General features: G+C 30.4%; 1 protein-coding gene across 8 annotated transcripts in view; it reads right to left on the bottom strand.

Moving 5' to 3' along the window:
- LOC106468478 (clusterin-associated protein 1 homolog) overlaps positions 1-10,966 on the bottom strand; it is a 35,645-nt gene that overhangs the window by 5,048 nt on the left and 19,631 nt on the right. For all 8 annotated transcript variants that reach the window (XR_002612655.1, XM_022396809.1, XM_013928908.2 and 5 more), the window contains 2 exons: positions 6,286-6,369; positions 3,918-4,051 (listed from right to left, as the gene is read on the bottom strand). Coding sequence is in view for 7 of the 8 variants with exons in the window: in XM_022396809.1 (XP_022252517.1) it covers positions 3,918-4,051; positions 6,286-6,369 (218 nt within the window). In the remaining variant the exon portion in view is untranslated. The remainder of the gene's footprint in view (positions 1-3,917; positions 4,052-6,285; positions 6,370-10,966) is intronic.

Raw genomic sequence — 10,966 nt, 5'->3', positions numbered from 1 at the left:
GTGCATCTAATACATCAATCCAGGTGTTTGTACCTTGTGCATCTAATACATCAATCCAGGTGTTTGTACCTTGTGCATCTAGTACTGTCAATCCAGGTGTTTGTACCTTGTGCATCTAGTACTTCAATCCATGTGGTTGTACCATGTGCATCTTGTTCATCCATACAGGTGTTTGTACCATGTGCATCTAGTACATCCATCCCGGTGTTTGTACCTTGTGTATCTAGTACATCCATCCAGGTGTCTGTCCTTTGTGCATCTGGTACATTGATCTAGTAAATGGATTCAGTATCAAAACCCAAATTTTAACATTATAAGCCTACAGACTTAATGTGAGCCACTGGGTGGCTACAAGTACTTGGTAAAGGACCATTGCTCTAATTAGTGAGTAGGGATAAACCATAGTAAACAAAAATCTATTTACATGTACTTGCTAAAACATACCCATTGAACTTGGGGGTAGGGGGGCTGGCCCCTCTGAAAATCTCCTAGACAAGTTGCTCCAACCGAGAAATAAAAAAATACTCTATACATATTAAACTTTTCAGCTTCTTTAGGGCAGAAAATGATCTTTCAGCAGTATATGTAGTCCTCGGAACCATCGTATAGATTTTGAGCATGGGAAAAGCTGATGGACAAACATCCTTAAGCACAAGATTTTTGCACATTGTTTCACAAAGTGAACATAAATCTTTGATAAATTTTTGGCACTTGTTCAATTTCATATTTCACACAGTCCTTTGATATTATTTAATGGCATCAGGTCATCTTGACAAATGTCATAACTTTCATCAAAATCAGTTGCAGATTGCTTGCATAGAGATTTCTCGATCACTGCTAGTTTATGCAAATCATCTGTAGGATATCTAACAGAAACTGATTCAACAGCAGCTGCAAACACTGATTGGTATATACTTTCAAATTCAGCTTCCACAGTTTGTGTGACTTTGCACTTCTGTGTAATGCAGGCTCTTCAAAGCCTATAAAATTAGAAGTGGATGAAATGGATTTATAAAACTGTGTTGCAATGCCAGCATCCTATAGAAGAGAAGCAGTGCCTTCAATTTTGGACAAAATTTAGGTGACTGTATTAGAATGTGCACTGGCTGAGTTATTTTCAAACAGCTTCAGACCAAAAAACACTGAACTCCTGCATGCTATTAATAAACCCATGAGCTTGTACATGCACATTTGATGGCAACACAGTATCATTACAGGTTTCCTCTAGCCAATCCAACAAATTGCCATATTGAGCTACAAACGACATCAACGCATTGCCTCGCAAAACCCAGCATAATTATCTGAATGTTTAGTGAAATATACGTTGTGTTTAAAAAATCACTTTCATATTTGAAATTAAAGCTATTTCTGTATAAAGAAATTTTATTCAAATCAAAATAATCAAATTATAAACCTAGAAAATTAAAAAAAAAAGAAATATCAATAGTTGTACATTGGTCTTGGGCAATAAATAATGTTAAGTTTGCACAATAAGGATTAGTGATCAGACTAATCTTAAGCCAATCAAGAGAAGTTTTTATACAAATATCCAAGTTACTCATGAAAAAAATATTTCCAATTTTCTCATAAACTAGACTACCCAGGTGCAGATAAATAGTATTTCCAGTGTGGAATATAACACTGTTTAGAATAATCTACACTGGCGTGTAGGCAATTATTTAACACTCCACTTATGAAGAAATGTTCGGGGTTAACCCCCATTGCCTCTCAGGTTTAGAAAAAGTTCAGCGGCTATGTAAAAGATCAATTAATGAGTAGAGTTGACTCACAGTACAGAGACAATGTATTTACAAGTACTTGCTAGAGGATCTTGCTACTAAAAGCTTCACTAACACTCTCAACACAGACTTGGTCAATTCAACCTACCAAGTGACTTCTTTGTACTCGTTTAAAGTCTTTATAGATTTAATACTTCTAACTTTCAATATAGTATGTATATCTTCACAAAATTTGGCAGCCTTTCAGTTAACATTATAAGTCTTTCACATACAAAAAATCATATTTTTAGTGACGTATTTTTAATAAACTAAACTAAAGATTTGTCCATGAATATATTGAGTATTTGTTTTGAATAGTCTGTATGTAAAGTGATTTTCATATTAAGATAAAAAATACTTTCTCCTTTCCAAAAATCTCAAATTTCATTTGTGTAATCTCTAAAACTTTCTAAATACACTTCGAATGTTTGTTTTCAGTAAAACTCTATATTGTATCTGTTATTTTCTCTAGCCTAACTCTATACAAGGTTGGCCAATTTGACTGACCTCATACCCCCCCCCCCAAATCTAAATTACCCTCTTTTTCTTTCTAGAATGATTTCGAAACTACATTCGTTTATCCTAAGTAGCTTTACACTCGTAACAGTATACATCTACTTATAATTAAATTTTATTGTGTCTAACTACTATCTGGACCATTATAAGGGGAAAGTGCAGCTCACATTACACTATCAATTTACATTACCCATGAGCTGCTCACGTGCATGCCTTATTAAACATTTTTATTATATTATTTTTATTATTATATATTTTACATAATCTAATCTTAACTAACCTAAAAATATACATATTTTTATATTTTAGTAACTTTTATAATAATAAATAAAGAATAAACATGAAAAACAAAAAATAAAGTACTTACTCAATCTTCTTTTTTCTTGCTGTCAATTGTCAATCACACTTAACCCTACCTTTTTTTACACTAATGGTAGCAATGCACTAAATAACATTTTCTTTCTGGCTTTCTAAATATGCGACAAAAGCTGTTACAAATTCATCCAAGCTCGTCGTTATTATTACTACGGGAGTGAAAAATGTATTATAAGTGAAATTGACACTTATCTGTTCAGAACACAATATACAATAAGTCATTTGATAGATGAAAACCTTGGCTTTCTATTGGTTATAAGTAATATATAATTAAACATAAGAGAGAACTATTAATCAATCCTGAAAGACAGGATCTGGCAGGAGGGTCTCATTTTATATTTGATAGCTCTGTAACCAAACAAAATTGAAGGCTATAAAAATTATGGTTTGTCTGAGCAATAACTATTTTATAGTGAGTAATTTATGTTTGTACTTATTGGAGAGGTGGTGGATAAAAGAGAGAAAATAAGATGTCTAAAAATAATGCGTCGTGCGTCACACTAGGGGAAATTCAGGACTTTTTTAACATTGTCTTGTATAATTAAGAACTTAACACTTATATAATTGAAATATGGATTGTTAGCTATGATTTTATGCTATACTAATTGCTATAACATAAACAAAAAGTAGTTTAATAAAACTTTGAATGTAAGACATAAAACTTTGTGTAATGCACAGTGAAGGATACCCATGGCAAGAGTTAAAACTGTTGGAAATACTGAATTATCGCTATACATTGAAATTGAAAGAGGGTCTGATAACCTAGGAGATTTTCTCCTCGAATACATATGTTGCATCTATCTATGGCCAATTCTCTTGGATCTTGTGGGAAGTGTTAATTCTACAAATGAAATATATGAATATAGAGAAACTACTAGATTAAAATCAGATAGTGTTTTGTAAGTTTTCTGATGAATGTAGAGAAACTACTAGATTAAAACCAGATAGTCTTTTGTAAGTTTTCTGATGAATGTAGAGAAACTATTAAAATCAAATAGTCTTTTGTAAGTTTTCTGATGAATGTAGAGAAACTATTAGATTAAAATCAGATAGTCTTTTGTAAGTTTTCTGATGAATGTAGAGAAACTATTAGATTAAAATCAGATAGTCTTTTGTAAGTTTTCTGAATACATTTTGAAACAAACAAGTAATAAGTTATATAGAGATGTTGAAAGTTAATCCTCACACAATAAAGTGAATATCATAAAAAATATTTCTCTTCAAATCTTCAAGGTATATATATATTACCTAACTGATTTCAATGCTTGTAAACGTTTCTGGTTTCTTTCCAAATCAGATTTTCTTTTTTCTATCTTGGCTTCCAAGTTTGTTTCATCTGTTGACACATTCTCTATTAAGATATTTATCTTCTGAATTTTCTCCTACAAAAGAATTGTCTTAGTTTATTATAGTGATTATACTGACTGAAAGAGCTAATACACTTGCTTAATAGTCTAGAAATCAATAAAACAGTATTTAAATTACTGAGATACACTGGATTGTTAACTTCACAACACAGACTTCTTCACTTTCAAAAACTTCACAGGCAGCAGTCATATTTTTTCTAACAACAAAATGAAACAAAATATTCAGAATTATTTTTACATTAAGTCTGTTAATAATACTGTACTGAGGACTTAAACTTTTGTAATCTTTCTACAAAAAAGTCTATCACTGATTCTCTGCTAGTGACTTTCCTAAACTTTGGTAATTGTTCTACATTCAGCCTATCAATAATACTCTACTAGTGACTTTCCTAAACTTTGGTAATTGTTCTACATTCAGTCTGTCAATAATTCTCTGCTAGTGACTTTCCTAAACCATGGTAATTGTTCTACATTCAGTCTATCAATAATTCTCTACTAGTGACTTTCCTAAACTTTGGTAATTGTTATACATTCAGCCTATCAATAATACTCTACAAGTGACTTTCCTAAACTTTGGTAATTGTTCTACATTCAGTCTGTCAATAATTCTCTGCTAGTGACTTTCCTAAACCATGGTAATTGTTCTACATTCAGTCTATCAATAATTCTCTACTAGTGACTTTCCTAAACTTTGGTAATTGTTATACATTCAGCCTATCAATAATACTCTACACGTGACTTTCCTAAACTTTGGTAATTGTTCTACATTCAGTCTGTTAATAATATTCTACTAGTGACTTTCCTAAACTTTGGTTATTGTTCTACATTCAGTCTGTCAACAATTCTCTACTAGTGACTTTCCTAAACTTTTTTAATTACTCTACATTCAGCCTATCAATAATTCTCTACTAGTGACTTTCCTAAACTTTGGGTAATTGTTATACATTCATCTATCAATAATTCTCTACTAGTGACTTTCCTAAACCTTGGTAATTGTTATACATTCATCTATCAATAATTCTCTACTAGTGACTTTCCTAAACCTTGGTAATTGTTATACATTCATCTATCAATAATACTCTACTAGAGACTTTCCTAAACTTTGGTTATTGTTATACATTCAGTCTGTCAATAATATTCTACTAGTGACTTTCCTAAACTTTGGTTATTGTTATACATTCAGTCTGTCAATAATACTCTACATGTGACTTTACTAAACTTTGGTTATTGTTATACATTCAGTCTGTCAATAATATTCTACTAGTGACTTTCCTAAACTTTTTTAATTACTCTACATTCAGCCTATCAATAATTCTCTACAAGTGACTTTCCTAAACTTTTGTAATTGTTCTACATTCAGCCTATCAATAATTCTCTACTAGTGACTTTCCTAAACCTTGGTAATTGTTATACATTCATCTATCAATAATACTCTACTAGAGACTTTCCTAAACTTTGGTTATTGTTATACATTCAGTCTGTCAATAATACTCTACATGTGACTTTACTAAACTTTGGTTATTGTTATACATTCAGTCTGTCAATAATATTCTACTAGTGACTTTCCTAAACTTTGGTTATTGTTATACATTCAGTCTGTCAATAATACTTTACTAGTGACTTTCCTAAACCTTGATAATTGTTATACATTCAGTCTGTTAATAATTTTCTACTAGTGACTTTCCTAAACCTTGGTAATTGTTCTACATTCAGTCTGTCAATAATACTCAACTAGTGACTTTCCTAAACTTTTGTAATTGTTATACATTAATTCTATTTATAATATTGTATCTAGTGACTTTCTTACACTTTTGTAATTGTTATACATTAATTCTGTTTATAATATTGTATCTAGTGACTTTCTTACACTTTTGTAATTGTTATACATTAATTCTGTTTATAATATTGTATCTAGTGACTTTCTTACATTCTTGTAATTGTTATACATTAATTCTGTTTATAATATTTTATCTAGTGACGTTCTTACATTCTTGTAGTTGTTCTACATTTATTTTATCCATTGTACCTTACATGTATTAGCTTGCTCACTAAACTTTTGCAATCCATGTGATATCCAATCTATTAACAATGTTTTAATAATGACAAAGAATGTGTTACCACATTACACACATTTTATAATAATTTTCTAATCATAAAAATGGTATGACTATGTAATTGCAGCATGGAGTTATGTATAAATTTAATTCTGTGTTTGCATTATTCATTCACTTGATTAAAAAGATATTTACTTCAACGTTTCGAATTGCATTTCGCAGTTCTCCTTCAAGTTCTGTGATATCCAGTTGCTTGGCAACCACTGTTGTCCGCATATCCTAAAAACAGAGAACAACAAAATCATTATCTGAAAGACCAACCAAAATAAACTCTTTTCTAATTGCTAAAGAGAAAATGTCTATTCTGCTACTAAGAAATTACAGAATTTCATAAAGAATCCTTAAATCAACATAAAGAATCCTTAAATCAACATAAAGAATCCTTAAATCAACATAAAGAATCCTTAAATCAACATAAAGAATCCTTAAATCAAAACTATTACACCTAGTTTTTGTTTATTTAAAAAGAAAAACACGCAACTGAAAATGGTTATAATTGAATAACTTAAGTTCTAGTGATATCTTCTTAATCATTGGACTTAGCTTTTTTTACAGCTTAGGTATCTTTCTGCGGGCATATCTAATCAGTTCTTCTTAATCACTGAATTAAACCAAGTTTCTTATAAAAGAATAATCCCTTATTCATAAATGCCAGTTTATCTGATCACTTCTTAATCACAGAGTTATATCAAACTTTCTTTTTTGTATTTTAAATGAGTAATTCTTTCTTCATATAATGCCAGTTTACCTGATTACTTCTTAATCACGGAGTTATATCAAGCTTCTTTTTGTATTTTAAAAGAGTAATCCCTTCTTCCTATAATGCCAGTTTACCTGATCAATTATTCTTAACCTTTTACAGAGGGGTAATGAGTCAAAGGCCATGTCAACGCATTTGCTGACTCGCATTCAAAATTTTATTGAACTACTATTTAATGAATTTATGTCATTAAGTTTCGTATCAAACTGTGTACTATAATTTAAATTTTCATATTTTACATTATTTAATTTCTTAATTTAAAAGCAAAGATGAAAAAAACACCTAAACATTTTTGTGTCATGTTGAATGCAGCACTGGTTCAAATTAGATGTTTGTGATGTCAAAATACAAAGTCTATAGTTTTGTACAAATTAGGAACTCAAATTACCAATATCCCTTTTTGCTCATGTACTGAATTAAACACAGTGGCCCCTGCTCACCTCTTTCCATTTTTGGAAATAGTCCCTTATATACACTTACTTCAGTATATGACATGTGAATAACCAACTAAAAGCTCAGAATGTCCCCTATTGGCTTTCTCAGCTATTTTCAAATATATCAGCATCAAACCTTCATGCTGATAAGTTGAGTCTTTAGCCTGTTCGAAATTTTATATATTTTTTAGGCCCAAGTACAGGTTATTTACTAAACTTGATAAATTATTGTGGAATTCGATGGTATCGATATAGTAATTTATTATTTTTTGGTTATTCAGATGTATATATAAAACCTAAAAAAATTATTTCATTTCACATCGTCCACGTGCAATATTTCTTAAGGCTTAGCAGCCTATGGCAAGCAGCAAATGAGTACAAAGTTCATAACTAGAAGAGATAATTGTTTGCTTTTACTTCTATATTTACTGTTCTATCTTTTAAGAAAAATAAGTTCAAGAACTTGTTTGTAAATAGTAACAATCTATATACATATTTGTATAATAATTGAAATGTGACTGTATTCTACAAAATACTAGTCCATTAAAACACAGCCAAGACAGGTCACTTTCTGAAGACTAAAGGTCAGTTTTATATTATTGGATATGGTAACATGAGTGCACGTGTGCCACATCATTGTAACTTCTGTTTTGTTAGCTAAGCACAACTGAAAGGTCAATATAATAAAAATAATATATATATATATATATAAATGTATAATGTTATGAGATTTAAGCTATTTAGTCTAAACATATATGTTTTCATGTTATAATTTGTTGTCATTCTAGAATGAAAGAAGCAGAATTTATATTTATTTCCTCATTTTTTACAGTAGTAGGAGATCGATCAAATAGACCAAACCGGCACAGAGATTCGTTAGGGAAAATAACAGATAAAATATAAAGTTTTTGCATGTGAAATTTTAAAATTTTCTGATGTATAAAAGTATTTTTAATCTTAAAATGAAAATTACTTTCCACATTGGATAGGCAACCTGTGAAAAGAAAAAGGATGTGAAAAACATTGCTTAACAAACCCTAAAACTTAATAAAAAAAATCTGATATTTTGTATATGAAAGCATTGTAATGTTTACTGATAATATGCAAATTTTTTTTAACATATGCTTACTAATTTTAAAGTTATAGCATGAAAACTATAACAAGCACAAAATGGTTAAGAGATCGGTCCCAGGGGCCAAGCCCGTGCTGAAAGAGTTAATCACTGAATTAGGAATAAGTTATGTTAAAGAGTAATCCCCCTTTTTCAAAACAAAAATCAATTCTGTGTTTATGGTAACATTCCAGGAAAAATTAGATTAGGTAAATAGTATTTCTTTTCCCCTAAGCAATATTACACTGTACCATATCATACCATTGTCAAAATAGAGAATTTTTTGCATACATTCTATCAAAACAAGAAATAAATTACTTTTAGTTTCTTTAGTTTTGTCTGTTCTTTCGGCAAATATGCATCATTTTTCTCCTTATATCATACTGATTTCACATAATGTATAGAGGTTATAGGCTGAAGTCCTCATTTTAAACAGTTTTTAATGAAGGAAGAACTGTCATGAATTTCTTTTTTTCTTCAATTCTTGTCATTTGCCACGAACTACAAAACACTCCTTGGTCTTAACACATGGGTGTGAGAAGTCTCTACGTTATTTCTATAAACAAGGAAACTCATTACTTAGCACTGGAATCAAGTGTTAAAGTCACGTTACTAAACATCATGAGGTACGTGCAACTACTTTTAGTAATAGTATGTAGATCAACATATGTCTTAGCTGACATTGTTAGAGATGGACACTTTGAGAAACTTTTACTCAAGAGTATAGTGCCTGTCAACAAACTGAAACAAGCAGGCTGTTTCAAAAAAGAAGCGTGTTTCATATTCTGTCTTGGAAAAAAAAAATGTTTACACAAAAATATTGGGAATCAACAAATAAATAATTATCTACTAAGGTTTGTTACCAAAAATTAGCATAATAATATTAGAATAAAAACACACAACTATGTTAATATAAATTTATTGCAATATTGACTTTTATCTGACAGAATTTCAAGTAAACATTCATGCAAATAATGTTAGTATTAATCATAGTTACATTCTGTGAAAGAGTTCATTACTGAATTTGCTCACTTGAATAACAGGGATTAAAACATTGCCAACTGATAAAAAATATTAGAGTATATTATTTGTATATTTTTTGCAAGAAATAGCCTAAAACTTTTTGAATCTGGAACTTTTTCCCAAGTCAATTGAGTTACCACAAACACAACATTTTATTTTCCCTAGGCCTAACCATTTCTTCTTGATCACTGAACTAAGCCTAAGTTATTTTAAAGAACAGTCCCTGCTTAAAGATTGCTGTCAATATCTAATCAGTTTTTACCTAATCACTGAATTAAGCCTACACTCTTTGGAAAAGTACTCCTGTTCATAACCTGCCAGTAATATCTAATAAATTTTCCTAATCACCGAGATAACATGGCAGAAGTACATCTTGTTAATGCTAAGTACGTGACAAGGAAAAATTTTGAATATATACATATGGTTTATACAATAGTGATGTTATACCTGATAAATGAATTAGTACTTCATTAATATCAGAACATAAATACACTCATTAACTCCTAAATGATCTTTCAGTTATCTTGGATAAGGTAAGTGAGGTCTTTTGAAAGTAGTTGCTAATTTTGTCAGTCTCATAAAAATTTGTAAATTCTATGATAAAATACGAAAACTCTAACAAACATCTTGTCACTAGTAGAAAGACAGCAGAGTTTAGTTTTAGAGCCAGATAAGTCTACTTTTCATGTTGATATATTTTATTCCTTTGGCACCTTTCTCTCCTTTTTTTTTTTACTTATTCATTACTGCTTATATACGAGTTAGCAGGGTTTACATGTCATCTATATCATCACTCATTACATATTAAGTGTTTATTGTTTTGGAGATGGATATGCCTATCATAGTGTGAGGTAAGCCTATTTTGCATGTTGATACAGTTTAGTGCATGGGTAGGCAACCAAATTTTTTTCCTGGCCATGGATGTGGCCAGTCAATCACAGAAAAGTTTTGCAAAATAAATTTATTTCAGGATTCTAATGACAGTCAAGGTCAATTATAAACACAATGCAAAAGTACAAATAAATACTTTTTCAAAATTACAAAAGTGTGAAATTTCATTGAGAGATTTGGCATTCTTTTTCTCTGACCAGCTAGAAAAACACACTATTGATGATTCTACAAGTTGGCCACATATTTTTGTGAAATGGCTACACATGGCCATTGGCCAATGGGCTGCCTACACAAGGTTTAGTGTCTTGGTGCCTATCTTTACTATTTCTCACTACTCCTACAGAGACACTAGCTTCCATAAAAACAGGTGGTTAATTCAGTTTTCTGTTTTGGTGATGGATATGCCTACTTAAATCTGAGTTAAACCTAAGTTGCATGTGATGATAGAGCTTAGTTTTTTGATACCTATTTTGTCTCACTATTCCTACAAATATAAAAATGCTTTTATAAGACTTATCTACACTGAGTGGTCACAAGTAAACAGACACCTAATTTTTCGTCATTTAGCTGATTTATGCTAACTAATTTGTGTTCACA

Source organism: Limulus polyphemus, unplaced genomic scaffold, assembly GCF_000517525.1.
Source record: "Limulus polyphemus unplaced genomic scaffold, Limulus_polyphemus-2.1.2 Scaffold3020, whole genome shotgun sequence".
Taxonomy (NCBI): Eukaryota; Metazoa; Arthropoda; class Merostomata; order Xiphosura; family Limulidae; genus Limulus; species Limulus polyphemus.
This window is presented reverse-complemented; position numbering and strand designations above follow the sequence as displayed.